Source organism: Erpetoichthys calabaricus, chromosome 4 (assembly GCF_900747795.2).
Source record: "Erpetoichthys calabaricus chromosome 4, fErpCal1.3, whole genome shotgun sequence".
Classification (NCBI taxonomy): Eukaryota; Metazoa; Chordata; class Cladistia; order Polypteriformes; family Polypteridae; genus Erpetoichthys; species Erpetoichthys calabaricus.
In genome coordinates this window covers 107,564,074-107,582,789 of record NC_041397.2, presented here as the reverse complement: position 1 = coordinate 107,582,789, position 18,716 = coordinate 107,564,074, and the positions used below count along the sequence as shown (strand labels likewise).

General features: G+C 36.0%; 1 protein-coding gene across 3 annotated transcripts in view; it reads right to left on the bottom strand.

The window, feature by feature from the left end:
• The window catches only part of dgkh (diacylglycerol kinase, eta), a 482,906-nt gene that overhangs the window by 10,716 nt on the left and 453,474 nt on the right, over window positions 1–18,716 (bottom strand). For 2 of the 3 annotated variants that reach the window (XM_028799661.2, XM_028799660.2), the window contains 2 exons: window positions 17,859–17,967; window positions 5,424–5,554 (listed from right to left, as the gene is read on the bottom strand). In XM_028799661.2, coding sequence (XP_028655494.1) covers window positions 5,424–5,554; window positions 17,859–17,967 — 240 coding nt within the window. The remainder of the gene's footprint in view (window positions 1–5,423; window positions 5,555–17,858; window positions 17,968–18,716) is intronic. The other variant, XM_028799662.2, reaches the window with a different exon arrangement.

The following is an 18,716-nucleotide window of genomic DNA, read 5'->3' as shown; positions in this document are numbered from 1 at the left end:
CATGACCAAAAATGCCCCCGCAGGTCTTCAACGACTGTTGATTCCTATGAGTCTGGGAAAAGTTTTAAAGCCATTTATAAGCAATTTGAAGTCAATCAGTCCACTGACCAAAAGGTCATCGACAAATTCAGAAAATATCTAACCACTGTTAAACTATCCAGGCCAGGTTGTCTCACTAAATTCAGCTCAAGAGCTGATTAGAACAGTGGCCAAATCAAAGTTGGGTTTATAAAATGGCCAGATCAAAGTCAAGATTCTACCCCCACAGAAGTGCTGTTGGGAAGACTTGAAGTGGGCAGTAAATGCAAGAAAGCCTCCTAAGGATCACACAACTGAAGTAGTTCAGTGAAGGTCCTGTCACATTACAGGACTTTTACAATGATTTTCAGGAGTAGACTTTATTTACATCATCTTAGTGAGCCAAATGCAGTCACAGCATGCTCCAGCAATTTATAGTTGTGTAGTCTGACATACCTAGTTACTCAATTCAACCAGTCTGCATCGGGCGCCAACAAAAACAGCTTTGATTTTGTCTTAAGTCACAGGGATGGGCTTGTGTGTGTGTGTGTGAGCTAACAACCAATGTGTATTACTAGGAAGTACAATGTATGTAGTGCAGCTATGAGGAATAAGGAATGCAGGTATTTTGGACTTGATAAACAGGAGAGAGACTTGTCTGTCTGATCTTACATGTTTTACGTTCCATCAAAGAATTAAAAAACGAAAAAAGAGCCAAGATTGTGGCTGAATTTTCCATATTTGTAAAACATTCACATAGGCACCAGCTTCTTCAGGCAGCAAGTTATTGTCTTTCAGAAAGACGGGCAGGTTTGCAATACTTTGGAAATATTAAAATGTGCCGGAGTGTTATCATAGACTCACATTATTTCTCTGCCCCTGTGGTTTCTATTAGTGTAATATGAGATGCTCTGGCGACGATCTCACCATCTGGTGTTGTCAAGGTTGACATTACCCTCCATCTAGAAGTTGCATAATGCTCCATCAGATTTAGGAGGAGTGGGCAAACATTTCACTATGTCAATGTAGGATACTGACGGAAAATTACAAGAAACACTAATTAGTGGTTTCAATTGCATTGTGGAGTTTTTGTGGAATAAATGGTTGCAAGGAATAGTTTGCATTGTTATTTGTTAAATCAGATCATTTTTATTAATCAGTAGTGTTGAGAAAAAAAAAACAAAAAACAAATAACCCTTACATGAAGATTTGTTGGAGAACACACACATTTTCATCGGATGTACTTACTTTTCACAGAACTGTATTCCACACTTTTAATGTAGGGAGAATATTTATGTAAGCAAATAAAAACATAAAAATATTTACGACTTTGTTAGGGCACTCTTAAGTGAGTTTGGCTTCAACTGGCTATCTACAGAACACACAGAACCCATCTTTTATGTAAACCAAAAAGGTTTTCATAATTTTACATTAAATGTGCCTGTCTTTGCATTGTAATTCTGTGCCACCATTAAAACCAAGGACCTTACAAAACAACTATGGAATAAAGTCTAAAAAGCAAATAATTGTTTAAGAGTAACAAAAAAATCAAATTAATAAATCTCAGTTAAAGACATTTGTCAGCAGAGTTAACATGAGGAACATCTGTGTGCAAAATGTCTACAATTCAGAAATGGTGGCAACAAAGAAACCACTTTTGAATAGAAAAAAATGTAACTAAAAATGCAGTACAAATTATTAAGGCATTTAGGATGTTGTCAAAAGAAGCAACCAAAGACTTCACTGAATCATTTAGCCTAAAAATGCAAAGCATTATGTCTGAAGCCAACTATGCACTGATTATCACAAAGGTATTATCACACTTGCCTAAAATGGAATACTATAGTTGCAGCACCACATTATCAGGTGAATATCATTTGAAGCAAGTAGGAAATTTCTTAGCATAGATAGCATAAAAAACAGTGTCAAACAAAACACCTAGAGATGCAGCTCAACAACAAACAAATACACATAGCTAGAGCAACGATGGAGGATTTTCAAAGGAAACAAGTAAACATCCAATAGGGTGGCCCAATTAACACCCACCTGTGAAGCCAACTCTGAATGGGTGGCAACATTTGAGGACTGCTGTCCACCAACCACTGCTTCCCAGCTTAAAAATTGCTTGCATAATTCTGTCAGGAATACATCTACACTATAATTATTACTACTATATAAACCAGGTGGAAACTTGCTTACATAAAAAAATTACATACACACTACTGCCTAATATATAATAACACAATATGAAAAAGTGTAAAAAAGGGTGAATACTTTCTCTTAGAGTGTGCAGTCTTACTATAAAACGTGCACAGGGAAATGGTGGCTAGATCACAACAAATGGCCAAACAAACATTTAGCTAAGCCTAATGAAGACCAATAGTCATTTTCAACATCCCTGACCAATTTGTTAAATTGTCAAAATTTAAATGAATATTCTTTTTATGGGACTTTGAAAATGTCATGATCTGATCTCCATTTAAACAGATTCTTTAGATAAAGGTGATGTCATTGAAAAAAAATACAAATGACAATTCAAATTTGCAACCATTTACTTAGTGAAAAATAAACAGATATGCCAGTTCTGTCTGTGGAAAAAGTACTCAACTCCTTGGCTCTAATAGCTGGTACTGCCCCCCTCAAGTAGGTGTTTACTAGATTTGTCTAGCCATCTCTTGACACTGACTGGTAGAAAGTGTTTCCATACAGAATGTTTTCAGTTATGTGAAGTTTGAGGAGATGTATTACATGCACATACAGCCTATTTCAAATCCTCCCAAAACATCTCAGTGGGATTCACAGCCATCCATGTTTAGGGGTGCTGTCATGTTGCAAGGCCCATTTTCAGTTGAGCTTCAATCTTCTGAGAAATGGTCCTTACATCATTCCCAAGTACAATAAAGAATTCAGAGTGGATTCTATGATGATGAGCTTCCCAGGCTCTGATGCACGAAGCAGCCCCAAATCATAGTGTCTTCACCACCATGCTTTACAGTTGGTATCAGGTATTTTGGGTCAAATGCTGTCTTTGGTTTTTACCAAACATGTCTTCTGATACCTTTGACCTCCTCTGTCCAAAGAACACTGCTGTAGGTGTTCAAGGACAAACTTCTCTTTTGCCCTGGTGTTCTTCCAAGACAGCTAAGGTTTCTTTCTGGCATACCTTCCATGTAATTCTAATTTGTACAGCCACTTTCTAATGGTAGACTCTTTCAGTTTGACATAAACAGTGGCTAAAGGTACCTGTAGGTACCTTCTTTTGGCATATGGTGTTCTGCACTCAGTCTGAACTTGCTAGGATGGCCTGGCCTTGGACAAGTTGGCATTGTTTAAATTCTTCTCCTCTTGCAGATAATTTTCCGAACAGTGGAATGGCTGATATCCAGTTGTTTGGTATTCTTTTGAAATCCACTTACAGAATCATATTTATCTATAACCGTCTTTCTGAAGGCCACAGACAGTTTTTTTGCTCTAAGCATGTGATCACACATGCTTGTACAACAAAGAGGAAATCAAAATAAATGAGTTTTAAAAAATAAAGGCTCCACCATAATACTCTCTAATAATATTCTAATCATTTGCACCTGATTCTAGTTTTAGGTATTTGAGGTACTGATAAAAGTACAGATGCACTTTTTTGCACATGCAAAATTTGCATTGATGTTTATTTAAATTAAACCGTGGAGTACAAAATGTAAATGTGGCATGGTTTTTGTTATATTATCTATAGATACTGTTCAAAAGAAGATCACATCTTGATATGCACATATATGTTAAAAAAAGAAAAAAATGTTTAAATGGAGTGTACATTTTCACATGATTGTCATGCTTACATAGAACACTATTGTTTAACTGTACTTATTGTCTGGAATGTAATGTAATATCAGCAACATGTATCCCAGTAAATATCCATGTAAAACAAGCAGATGGTGGAGATGACCTTTAACTTTCTCAGCCAGAACAAAACACAGATGGCAAAGCACAAACCCTGTGCTTGATAATGGAACTTCAGATATTAGCTTGGACTGAATAGTTAAAAAGAGAAATGAAAGTGTACTAGATGCTAAATGCTAGAATTTAATGAAGCTGTTTTACTTTTCAATATACAAATAAAATGTTTTTGTTTCTGCGGTGGGTTGGCACCCTGCCCAGGATTGGTTCCTGCCTTGTGCCCTGTGTTGGCTGGGATTGGCTCCAGCAGACCCCCGTGACCCTGTGTTCGGATTCAGCGGGTTGGAAAATGGATGGATGGGTGGATGTTTTTGTTTTGATTACTGCATATTTAAAAATGAACTTTAATCCAGTTACCCTTTCTGCCATTAGTAGGCAGCTTTGGATTAGCCGTCTTGCAAAAAAAATATACTGTATATTAATTCATTCAGGTAAAGATGCACAGACAATGCTGTATCTTTCCAAATGTGAAGCTTAAACAGCTTAGTTAACTTTTTAAATTAAATTTGAAATGATAAACATTCACTACACCAAACTGAACAAATTACCTTGACAAAGATATGTGAACTGTATCAAACAATGAGTTATCAAGCATTGCAGGGCAGACATGAAGATGGAAGTCAGTCATCGATGCCTGTGTCACAGTAGGGTAACAGTCAGTAACTCAGAATGTCCTGCTAGTCCTATATTTTGAATAGAATTTAGACTGAAGACTTCACTTCGGTAAATTGGTAAATGATAAAATGAATGACAAAACAAAATGCCAATGAGTATGCAAAGCACATTCTGTTTTGTTATTTACATTGCAGTCTGTGTCATGTTAAACATCAATATGATATATTATGACTGATGTGGAATTTAAATTTGAAGGTAAATAGGTATGATAAAACAGTATCATGTACTAGTCAAAGTTCATTTACTGGGATTTATGAAAAACATATCTGAATGAAATAGTATCAGAATAAGTATGAAAAACAAACCTCAGCATATACCGTACATATTTATTTGGTAAGAGTGCCAATTGCAATAACTGCATTCCCTGCCATGATGTGCGTACTCTTCATTAACACAGTGAACCTGTGAACATGCTGGGAACTATTGGTGTGTGAGTAGAAATACAATTAGTTGAACACACAGAAAAGTTTATAACTCACACAACCTCTACAAAACTTTCTGATAATTTCTTTTTTCCAAATTAACACATTTAAAGAAACAAAACACTTTCTTGAGGAACACTAATGGTTAGTAAATTATAGAATTTAAAATAAAAACAAAACTGTTGCACACGTTAAGCCAAGCTGAGCAGCACACAGCAGCAAAAACGGGGCAAAGAGAACATAAGAGATAAAAAAGGACAGAAAGAGAGAGAAAGAGAAAGAAATGGAAACCCAAGAGAAAATTCTGATTTTTTTCCCTTTTTGTAAGCAAGGAGAGAATTAGGCACAAAGGAATACCTTTAGGTCGCGCCTTTCCAGGTGCAACAGTTCAGAGCCTCGGATGTCGTGACGGATGAAGATTTCTTTGTACTCTCCCAAGCTGAGCAGATCGAGCCAAGCAGCCACTTCGTCTGTGCCCCACCTTTGAACTACCAAAGTTAAGAGCAAAAGCCCCTTAATTTCTAAGAGCTCACAAGCATCACAAAGCAAACAAGGGGTCAAGGCCAAAGAGAGGGGAAGAAAAAACAGGGCAGAGGAGCAGCAGCAGCTAGCAAGAGAGGGGAGGTAAGGTTAAGGTTAAGAACATGAACAATCTCTGGTAATTGAAACACCAAATCTCACAAGATGCAACATGCAGGTTATTAATCAGGACTTCTATCACTCAAAGCACACATAAGACAGGAAAAAAGACAGGTTCAAGCCTCTGCAACTGGCTATCTAACTCATCATTTTGGTCAATTCATATGTTCCTGAACTGTTTATCATAGTTTCAGAGTTATACCTGTGGGTCCCAATGGTGTAAATACTGACTAAAAGATTGCTGTTGCCATGTGATGACCCTGTAATAGTGAATTCCTTGGTAAGAAAATGGACCACTAATTGGAGCAACCTCATTCAGTAACTTTGTTTTCACTTGGTGAAACTTTAAACTATGAATTAATGCTGGACACACTACTTTAAATAAACAGTATAAAGTGATGCCTTTTCCATACGATGCCTGCAATTTCAAAATATATATAGTAATTGTAAGTACTTCAAAATGTGGTCTTACTGACAGATAATACTACAAATTAGTGGGCAATATAATATTAACTTTGTACATTTTTATAAACTGTATTTTTGGAAAAAATATTAACAATAAAATTGAAAACTAAATTACCATTTATTCATTTTCCAAAATCCTTTATAATAATACTGGATTGTAAGAAAAGTTAAATATATTTTTTCTTTATAATTAAAAAATGCACACTAATACTCTTTTAAGTTGTTAATTTTTATCTAGCAATAATATTCAGTAAATGATTATAGAGTAACTCGTAATATAATACAAATAAATATTGCTATTTTGGTAGTTTAATATACCTAAACTAAACCAAAATAAAAAATACATTGGCAAAACTGTTTTTTAATGAAAGTAAAGAATGACAGGGTGAGTAATCTGTATTAATTTTATTTAAATTAAATATAAGTAGATGTTCAATATTAAAATGTATGCTGATAAATTAACAATGATTAATTGTATGCTCTATAAAAGGCGTTGCCACCTGTATAGCAATATTTCCTGAATATCAGCAAACACACTTGAACATAAAATGAATACAATATTATGTGCTATGAAAAGTAAGTTAGAATTGGCATCTCAATGATTTCAAAAGAAAAAAGCAAAAAAAACAAAAAACAGGCTATTTAGTTTCTATTCCGGCTTTCCTAACAGCATTATTAAGGAATAACATTTTTTTTTGTTTGTTTTTCTCTGTGTATAAGATAAGAATTTTACTTCTGCACAAAGTGTATACTCTAATTTATACCACTGCACTTGGGGTCTAACAATATACAGATCCCCTCTTTTTTAATTGCTTATTTTGAAAATGGCATTTCTACTCCACATTAAACATAGAAACTACTATATACCTTTTCCTTATTTAGTCTCTGCTATTCAGTTTCAAAATCTCTCATGGTCAAAGCACATTTCAAAATAAATTGACTAAAAATACTCATTTTAACAGAACAGACTTGAATGTTTATCTTCAAAAAACACTATACCTCCGCACTAAAGAAAATAAATGGTAAATTTAGAATGAGCATACTGAAACATGAAGTTAAACACCATATTAAATGCAAAATGAATCGATTTTCTTGCAAATTAAATTTGTTTTCCTTGTACTAAACTTTAATGACCTGTAAGCACAATATATTTGGTGTTAAGTCAAATAAATAGAGTAAATATCTGAATTATTATTTGGGATAGTATTAAAGTAATTGCTTTAGAATACCTACAGACTTGCAGTCAAAAACAAACTTGCTTTTCTTTCAGCTCTGGATGAATATGAACAATCATTTGGCAAAAAACAGTAGGTTTGTTGGCATTTATACATAAGGAAAAAGTCATTTGACAGTACTATTTTCTTCTAGGGCACTGTCAGTTTTTAAAAAAGAACACGGGTCAGTTCATTACCAGATTATTCACTTTCCATAAAGATGAACAATTTGATGAACAGGACAAATTTCCCAAAAGCATCGTAACATGAAGAACATTGTAAACCTGATCTTAACATTAACTGATAATTTACAGTTTCCCAAAAGTCATTGTAACTAGAGCAGCACATTAAATCCTTTTAATCTACAAGCTGCTGACCCACTTGTTAATCGGCAATTGCTTCTTAAACAGGTTATGTCTTGCATCAACTGTAGCGGCAGACAGTGGACGCCAGATAGAGCACATTATACTCACATCGTGACAGTTCTCTGAACATTTAGAATACTGAAATTTACATTTGAGATGATATCATTTTCATGATGAAATGGATTGTATGATTATATTTTATAGATACATTGTTAATTTATATTATCCCTACTGTTAATAAATACACATAAATAAGCTGATTATATCTCAACATTCTTTAAACAGTTTGAAGAGTCTATGTTTAAGGCTGCATCTAGCTTTACTTTGAAAACAAATAAAAGTGAAGGGCAGGAGGATGGTTTGGTGTGATTATACAATAGTAATGAAGAAAAACTACTGAGAAAAATGTCTCTCTTCATTCTTTCCAAAAAGAAACTTCATTTGTTCAGGAAGGCATTTAACTATCAGTTTACCCTGATATTCTCATCTTTACTCTCAATTTGCCCCCTCTCTCTCTCCAAGTGCTCAGAATCATATGCATTTGTATCACATGTAATTTTATTTGTTTATGGTTTTCTTGTATTTTTTTAATTTTATTTCAGTGCCTACTATCTGTTATTCTAAGTTAGAGTTTTGTACTTCCTGCATTTATCTTTAAAGTCTTTTATGCTGATATTATTTTGTATCCAGTGTGTTTTTTTGTTTTTATCTTTTCCCTCTACTGTTCATTTTGAATTTAACAAGTAATTTGAGCATGGGAAAGATTCTATATGAATAAAACTAGCTGTGTTACCCACCCAGCTTTGCCCGGGAAATTTTCCAAGTCAATGGACCTCAGTTATTGTGTCACTGGTTAATCAGATATATCAGAACATTTAACAAATGAGAGACCACCATTCAGTCCTCTAGCCTGTTTGTTTAACCTAACTAAGCACTTTTCTGTATACAATACTTGCAATTTTTTATACTAGATGTTAATATTATCAGCTCACTTGAACTCTTACTATTGACCTTGCTACATAAAATCTTTAATGTTGTTGGTGCAAAAGAGATTGCAGCAGAACTCCATATTAAAGTGGTATTTGGTAATGTTAAGAGAGATGATTTAAAGTTGATTTCTTCAAAGATGAAACTGCTTAAAAGCTTGACTGTTCATTAAAATTAGTACTGCCTAAGTATGTGGTGGATTTGATTAAATTCTACCAAGAAAAAAAAGTTACTAATTACTTTTTACTCACTCAAAAGTTCTATCCAGTTTTCTTCTTATCACATTATGTAAAACAATATCTTCAACAGCAATAGAAAGAAAATGGGCTTTATTCTGTTCAGTTATGCCTTGGCTCCATGATTTTTATTTTCTTTTAATTTCCTCTTTATTTTTAAACTTCAAAAAGTGGTTAATGCTGACCATTGATTGGCATAGAGAAACAAAAGATGATTTGCTGGTGTGCAACTGTGTTGGTTTTTTACAAAAGCAAGGCTATCCACAGATTAAAAAAACATAATGGGTTTATCTTATCTTGTGACACATCCCAAGCTCACAGACGATATTCTTCCCTGTTTCTAACAGTGCTCATTTCACCAAAAGAACCCCAACTTCTGACTGTACTTGATTCTCTACAAATGCTGCCTGTGGGTTGTCAAGAACGTGAAAAGGTAAAATTGGGTCCCAAGGCCACAAAGGTTGAGAAACCGCATTCTAAAATAAATGCTATAATCCAGCAAGACAATGCAATTGTTATTTCCAAGTGGTCAAGGAAAAAAACAATACAGCAACTGGTACCTTTGATGACAACACTTTTATAGATACTGATCCCCACATCAGCATTTGTACAAGGTGGCAAACAAGTTGAAGGGTTGGGGTAAATATATGTTAAATACCTTTCTTACTGGATCACTTGTGTGAAATTTGACAATGCTCACAGCTACAGCATCTGGCTAGCACTTGCTAAACATGTTGTCTTTGAGCTCATCAATCATTGACCTTTATTTGCTTAAACCCCAGCTCTTGGTGTGATTATGTTCAGCTCTGTGTCATAACAGGCATTATCAATGACAAATATCAAAAAATTAAAAAAAAAAACAACAAATGTCTGATACTTTTCTATTATCAACACTGTCACCAAATATCAATCAAATCCATTGAGGCATTTTTGAGATTTTGGGGTATTTAATTATCAATTGGGGAAGGGTGTAACCCCAAAATATTCATACATTGAAATATCCTTTCTTAGAGGATACTGCACGACCTAGATGTACCATCCTGCCAATTTTTTGTTTTTTTAACTAAAAAGGAAATATAGTTTTTGGTGATGAGTGAGTCAGGCAGTCAACTTTGCATTTTATTTATTTATTAATTTATATTTATATTGTATTATATATATATATATAATATATATATAATATAATATATATATATATTATATACACAGTATATATATACATATATATATATATATATACACAGTATATATATACATATATACACAGTATATATATACATATATATATATATATACACACACACACACACAGTGGGGCAAAAAAGTATTTAGTCAGCCACCAATTGTGCAAGTTCTCCCACTTAAAAAGATGAGAGAGGCCTGTAATTTTCATCATAGGTATACCTCAACTATGAGACACAAAATGAGAAAAAAAAATCCAGAAAATCACACTGTCTGATTTTAAAGAATTTATTTGCAAATTATGGTGGAAAATAAGCATTTGGTCACCTACAAACAAGCAAGATTTCTGGCTCTCACAGACCTGTAACTTCTTCTGTAAGAGGCTCCTCTGTCCTCCACTCGTTACCTGTATTAATGGCACCTGTTTGAACTCGTTATCAATATAAAAGACACCTGTCCACAACCTCAAACAGTCACACTCCAAACTCCATTATGGCCAAGACCAAAGAGCTGTCAAAGGACACCAGAAACAAAATTGTAGACCTGCACCAGGCTGGGAAGACTGAATCTGCAATAGGTAAGCAGCTTGGTGTGAAGAAATCAACTGTGGGAGCAATTATTAGAAAATGGAAGACATACAAGACCACTGATAATCTCCCTCAATCTGGGGCTCCACGCAAGATCTCACCCATGGGGTCAAAATGATCACAAGAACGGTGAGCAAAAATCCCAGAACCACACGGGGGGACCTAGTGAATGACCTGCAGAGAGCTGGGTCCAAAGTAACAAAGGCTACCATCAGTAACACACTATGCCACCAGGGGCTCAATTCCTGCAGTGCCAGACGTGTCCCCCTGCTTAAGCCAGTACATGTGCAGGCCCGTCTGAAGTTTGCTAGAGAGCATGTGGATGATCCAGAAGAGGACTGGGAGAATGTCATATGGTCAGATGAAACCAAAATAGAACTTTTTGGTAAAAACTCTACTCGCCGTGTTTGGAGGAGAAAGAATGCTGAGTTGCATCCAAAGAACACCATACCTACTGTAAAGCATGGGGGTGGAAACATCATGCTTTGGGGCTGTTTTTCTGCAAAGGGACCAGGACGACTGATCCGTGTAAAGGAAAGAATGAATGGGGCCATACATCGTCAGATTTTGAGTGAAAACCTCCTTCCATCAGCAAGGGCATTGAAGATGAAACGTGGCTGGGTCTTTCAGCATGACAATGATCCCAAACACACCGCCTGGGTAACGAAGGAGTGGCTTCGTAAGAAGCATTTCAAGGTCCTGGAGTGGCCTAGCCAGTCTCCAGATCTCAACCCCATAGAAAATCTTTGGAGGGAGTTGAAAGTCCATGTTGCCCATCGACAGCCCCAAAACATCACTGCTCTAGAGGAGATCTGCATGGAGGAATGGGCCAAAATACCAGCAACAGTGTGTGAAAACCTTGTGAAGACTTACAGAAAACATTTGACCTCTGTCATTGCCAACAAAGGGTATATAACAAAGTATTGAGATGAACTTTTGTTATTGACCAAATACTTTTTTTCCACCATAATTTGCAAATAAATTCTTCAAAAATCAGACAATGTGATTTTCTGGATTTTTTTTTTCTCATTTTGCCTCTCATAGTTGAGGTATACCTATGATGAAAATTACAGGCCTCTCTCATCTTTTTAAGTGGGAGAACTTGCACAATTGGTGGCTGACTAAATACTTTTTTGCCCCACTGTGTATATATCTGTATATACAGTGCATCCGGAAAGTATTCACAGCGCATCACTTTTTCCACATTTTTTTATGTTGCAGCCTTATTCCAAAATGGATTAAATTCATTTTTTTCCTCAGAATTCTACACACAACACCCTATAATGACAATGTGAAAAAAGTTTACTTGAGGTTTTTGCAAATTTATTAAAAATAAAAAAACTGAGAATTCACATGTACATACGTATTCACAGCCTTTGCTCAATACTTTGTCGATGCACCTTTGGCAGCAATTACAGCTTCAAGTCTTTCTGAATATGATGCCACAAGCTTGGCACACCTATCCTTGGCCAGTTTCGCCCATTCCTCTTTGCAGCACCTCTCAAGCTCCATCAGGTTGGATGGGAAGCGTTGGTGCACAGCCATTTTAAGATCTCTCCAGAGATGTTCAATCGGATTCAAGTCTGGGCTCTGGCTGGGCCACTCAAGGACATTCACAGAGTTATCCTGAAGCCACTCCTTTGATATCTTGGCTGTGTGCTTAGGGTCCTTGTCCTGCTGAAAGATGAACCGTCGCCCCAGTCTGAGGTCAAGAGCGCTCTGGAGCAGGTTTTCATCCAGGATGTCTCTGTACATTGCTGCAGTCATCTTTCCCTTTATCCTGACTAGTCTCCCAGTTCCTGCCACTGAAAAACATCCCCATAGCATGATGCTGCCACCACCATGCTTCACTGTTGGGATGGTGCCAGGTTTCCTCCAAACGTGACGCCTGGCATTCACACCAAAGAGTTCAATCTTTGTCTCATCAGACCAGAAAATTTTCTTTCTCATGGTCTGAGAGTCCTTCAGGTGCCTTTTGGCAAACTCCAGGTGGGCTGCCATGTGCCTTTTACTAAGGAGTGGCTTCCGTCTGGCCACTCTACCATACAGGCCTGATTGGTGGATTGCTGCAGAGATGGCTGTCCTTCTGGAAGGTTATCCTCTCTCCACAGAGGACCTCTGGAGCTCTGACAGAGTGACCATCGGGTTCTTGGTCACCTCCCTGACTAAGGTCCTTCTCCCCTGATCGCTCAGTTTAGATGGTCGGCCAGCACTAGGAAGAGTCCTGGTGGTTTCGAACTTCTTCCACTTACGGATGATGGAGGCCACTGTGCTCATTGGGACCTTCAAAGCAGCAGAAATTTTCTGTAACCTTCCCCAGATATGTGCCTCGAGACAATCCTGTCTCGGAGGTCTACAGACAATTCCTTTGACTTCATGCTTGGTTTGTGCTCTGACATGAACTGTCAACTGTGGGACCTTATATAGACAGGTGTGTGCCTTTCCAAATCATGTCCAACCAACTGAATTTACCACAGGTGGACTCCAATTAAGCTGCAGAAACATCTCAAGGATGATCAGGAAACAGGATGCACCTGAGCTTAATTTCGAGCTTCACGGCAAAGGCTGTGAATACTTATGTACATGTGCTTTCTCAATTTTTTTATTTTTAATAATTTGCAAAAACCTCAAGTAAACGTTTTTCACGTTGTCATTATGGGGTGTTGTGTGTGGATTCTGAGGAAAAAAATGATTTAATCCATTTTGGAATAAGGCTGTCACATAACCAAATGTGGAAAAGTGATGCGCTGTGAATCCTTTCCAGATGCCCTGTATATAGTATATATATATATACATATATATATAGTATATATATATATATAATATATTATATCTTCTATATATCTATATATATATTTAAACTGTATTTAATATTATCATGTTTTGAATTGTGTGTCTGTGTCTCCAAAGGTTCTGTGCATTGAGCTTGTGGGTGATTTCCAACAGCAAACGCTTTTCTGGAAAAGTGGCCGGGGTATACCCACAATGTTTTCATCTGTAGGTCAATTCATCATTGTGTTAGAAGACAAGAAACGGTGAGTGTGGTGGTGGAGAACTACTGGATGATTGCAAGTATGCTCTTCATACATACCTACTGACATCTGTAACTTAGACAATGGCCCATGAACAATACAATACAGCATATCAAGAAACTCACAGTGTGCTCAAATGCAAGGAATAGGGCACAGGTATAAGGAAAATATACTTTTGCAGTCTCCATAAATTGCTGGGTGGCACCAGATTTTCACCTCAGCCTTACTACGTTGTGATAGCTGTATGTGCAAGGCAGCACAACAGTGCTATAAAGGGATATGGCAGTTGGAATTGTCACTTTTCCTTATCTTACAGCAGAGACTTTATGATATGTTAGTGTGGGCACTAGCACATCAACACTAATATTTAAAGTTATTATACACTGCCTGGCCAAAAAAAAAGTCGCCACCAAAAAAAAGGTCACACACTCTAGTATTTCGTTGGACTGCCTTTAGCTTTGATTACGGCACGCATTCGCTGTGGCATTGTTTCGATAAGCTTCTGCAATGTCACAAGATTTAGTTCCATCCAGTGTTGCATTCATTTTTCACCAAGATCTTGCATTGATGATGGTGCACTAGGCATGATGGGTGCATCACTTCATCTGCCTCTCTTCTTACCCTGATGCGCCCAACACTCTGGAACAGGGTAAATTTGGACTCATCAGACCACATGACCTTCTTCCATTGCTCCAGAGTCCAATTTTTGTGCTCCCTAGCAAATTGAAGCCTTTTTTTCCAGTTTGCCTCACTGATTAGTGGTTTTCTTACGGCTACACAGCTGTTCAGTCCCAATCCCTTGAGTTCCCTTCGCATTGTGCGTGTGGAAATGCTCTTACTTTCACTATTAAACATAGACCTGAGTTCTACTGTTGTTTTTCTTCGATTTGATTTCACCAAACATTTAAGTGATCGCCGATCACGATCATTCAGGATTTTTTTCCGGCCACATTTCTTACTCAAAGACGATGGGTCCCCACTATCCTTCCAGTTTTTAATAATGTGTTGGACAATTCTTAACCCAATTTTAGTAGTTTCTGCAGTCTCCTTAGATGTTTTCTCTGCTTGATGCATGCCAATGATTTGACCCTTCTCAAACAGACTAACATCTTTTCCACGACCACGAGATGTGTCTTTTGACATGGTTGTTTAAGAAATGAAAAGCAACTCATTGCACCAGTTGGGGTTAAATAACTTGTTGCCAGCTGAAAGATAATCGCCCATGCAGTAATTATCCAATAGGAGGCTCGTACCTATTTGCTTAGTTAAATCCAGGTGGCGACTTTTTTTTTGGCCAGGCACTGTATTTTGTCCACCATTAAACGTCTTTGTTTTTATTGCAACGTACTTAATTTACTCTTTGTATATTCAAGAAATAAACACAAAATACACTGTTCAAACGAGTGAGGGAATTTTTAATACATAATGGAATGCATTTAAATGATTTAAGAGTTATGGAAAAAATTTGGAAATCTACGAATCAAATACATACACAAACAGTTTATAGGCTGTCAAGGATGTGTCTGTCAGAGAGTAGTTAGGTTGTAATGTACAGACACTTATTCCCTTTGTTGTCTTATCGAACAGTTGTTTACTCTCAGTTCTGAAAATAGTGCCTCTGAAAATGCATTTTACTTAACTCATAGAAAAAAAACTGCCTGATTGTCACCGGTATGATTACACACATAATTTAATTTGTTATCATAAAGGGGCACTGTTAAAAATTGGGAAAATCCAGCCCTGCATTAGATCTCAAAGCCACAGAGAAGTCACAGTACTGGACTATTGAATGGACTACTAAACTGAAACCTCTGTACAAAAACGCCTGCAGATGTTTAGTCTCTAACCTTTAAGACAAGGGAGATAAATAATAAAGTGCAGTAATATTATGAATCCTGATGACAAAGAAATGAATATTTCCAGTTGGAAGGATTGGAAACTAAAATCAGAAAATAGAGCTAGTGTATGGGGACAGGATATTAGCTGTCAAATTAAAATTTAAAGTGATTAAAAAAATTAACAAAACTAGAAAATAGATCTAACAATAATAAATCCAAATCATACAATATATGAATCAGATTAACATTCCAAATATATTTTAAGATAAAAAGGGATGGAAATAACTGTTGCCTCCAGTCACTGGTATCAACAATGTAAATAGATGGGAGGTTTAAATATAAAGTCATATTAATTTATGGACTATGAAACTGAATTTGAAATTATGTGGTTACAGGTTCACATCTCACGACTTTCTCATTAAGTGGCCTGGGGAAAGACACTTAACCTTCTTTAAAAGTTAGTTTACGTATCTCTGTCGCATACACCTCACAAGTTAGACAAACTGTTTTGAGGTACTTAACTGCATAAGAAGGTTTCATAGTATATAACAAAAGTCCAAAAGCTTAATAGGGCCTGTAAGCAGAATGGCTGGTTCTAGATTAGGATGCAAGGACAGAAAGGATTATCCTTATAGCTGGTATACATGCATTTTGAATGGTTGAGAACTGAATACATATTTTTGAAAGGTGCAGGGGGACAATAAAAGCTCCCAGTGAAATTCAAAATGTAATACAATAGCTTTCAAAAATCTGCAATAATGTACAGTACATCTCTTTGAAATTACAATGTACAAATAATACATAAATGTAAAGTATTGCATGGATGAGTTGTATTTATTTTTCTGCATGTTTTAAAAAGGAAAATCTACATTTTTAAGTTCTAAGCCCCTGAAGCAAAAAACAAAATGCAATCAGGACTATAGTAGCATAGTATTAAAAAGTGAAGTAATTAAATAAAACAATTTCAACATCTACAAGCAGAAGGGATACTTTATTTCTGTGTCGCAAGTGAGATTTGCATCTTTACTCTTGATGTTTTAGACTAGTATACTCTGAAGAAATAAAAGCGCGAAAGAAAAAGTTCAATGGCAATAAATGTATAAATAGCCAGGATTTGCCAAGGGGTGTATAAATATTAAATGCACTTTAGGAAATATTACTTACTGAGTTTTGTTTTGTCTAACAATACAATTCACCTATGCTCTTATATATGATGGACTGGCACCTAATTTTTTTTCTCGTATTATATGGAAAACCTATGTTTCCAGCCTACACAGACCTTTATTTCTACAAATAATAGGAGCCCTTTGTGACACATTATTACAATGTAAATACATTCTACATTATGTGGCTAATACAATATTCTTTTTTTTTTGCTTTTGGACAAACCCAATTATTCTTGTTTATACAGGTTCTACTTTTTGCCCTTTAGCGTTATCTCTGTGTACTGAATGTTGCATTGTCATACAATGTTTTTTTCTGCTAAAATTTTCCTTCTGGAGAGAGTGATGAAAGCCTTCATAGACACCACTAATATGTAAACAACAAGCCATACTGACTGCCAGCTTTCATCCTAAGGTGTTTCTTAACCCACAGAATCCTCTTGCTGTTAATGTAGTATGCTGATATGCGGCTCGATCCTGCTTTTATTCTTTTAACTGAAAAATCCTATAGGAGGGTACTGTGCTATCAACAAAATATTCTATTCAACAGAGTGTATTAGAACTCTGCAGGCCTTGACTGTTTTTTTTGTCTCATTTTGTTTTCTAAAAAATAAAAAAGGCTTCTTTATAACAAACATTCACATGCAAATGGATACCCTGTTAGCTGTTAATGGGCTGATTTAACTCTAAAAGGTGATTTAACTTTAAAAGAAGAAACTAATTAGAAAGAAAATCTGCAGCTACTGAGGCACTTTCGAGCCAGGTTTGACTGAGTTAAACATACAGTGTACAGTACCTTGGGTGGATTTAAGGGTAATGCTGTAGTGGTCTGACTAAGTATTAAAACAGAAAACAAGTATACATGTGAGAGGGAGAAGAACAAAGGCAACATGTTTGATCCTCAATGAAAGCAATGAGTTAGCAATTGCACAGATACAGTCAGCTGATGTAAATTTAATCCAAGTGAATGTAACATAGACAACACTCAATGCTTTCTGCATTTGAACATTTAACTTGGGATGGCATTCACCAGTGTAAAACAGGAAAAAGAAAAAAAAAAAACACAGCAACAGCCTGTGCTCACCTGACTGTGGGCTAGCCTTGTGTCTTTGGTACTTTTCTTTCTTAAACTTTGGCACTATTCGAAACATGGTACTTCTGCTGTTTCTTTTGCCATACTCCAATGCAGGATCCTGATAAACAAACAAAGGGAAAATGGTGTATGGGTAAAACATTACATCAATACAAAATATAAGGATGAAATTTTATAAATAGTTCAGAATTTAAAAATTATACACTGTGGCATCTGTAACGCTAATCACAGCTGGTCAAAGTTATTTCTTTGTAATCAAGGTATATATTAATTTGCCACATAAAACTGTGTTCTATGTTCTAAAGTGAAGAATTTTTTCATTTGTTTTAAAAATATCTTGCATTTTATAATGCAGCTGAAGGGTGTGGGAGTTTCAATGTGAAAACGTCAATTTTTCGAGCCAAGCAATTATCGATCCATGTCTTGAAACTGAATGTATATTGTAAAATGATGTGTCCAAAATGATGTTTTAGCAAGAGAAAAAGGCCAAAATATTGCTGTGTGATTCAGCCATTTTAAATGGAGACCAGCTGTGCACTTCACTTCACTGTTTATCTTCCTCTGTGATGACTTTTCAGCCCCACGGGCACATAATTATTGCACAATTTTATTCAACTTGCCCTCTCCGTTTCTCTGGGTAACATTTTGCGAACAATTTTTTACCGACTTTTACCAAACCGATTTCCTTCAAACTTTGCATCATGCTGATCACCGATGACAATTCAGTATTTCATCAGTTTTGACCTGGGAGCTGTATGTTAATTATGTCAAATTTAAATTTCTCTTTTCCTTATATTATACTTTTAGCGAATACACACACATATATAAATTCATGTTGCTGGTCAAGTG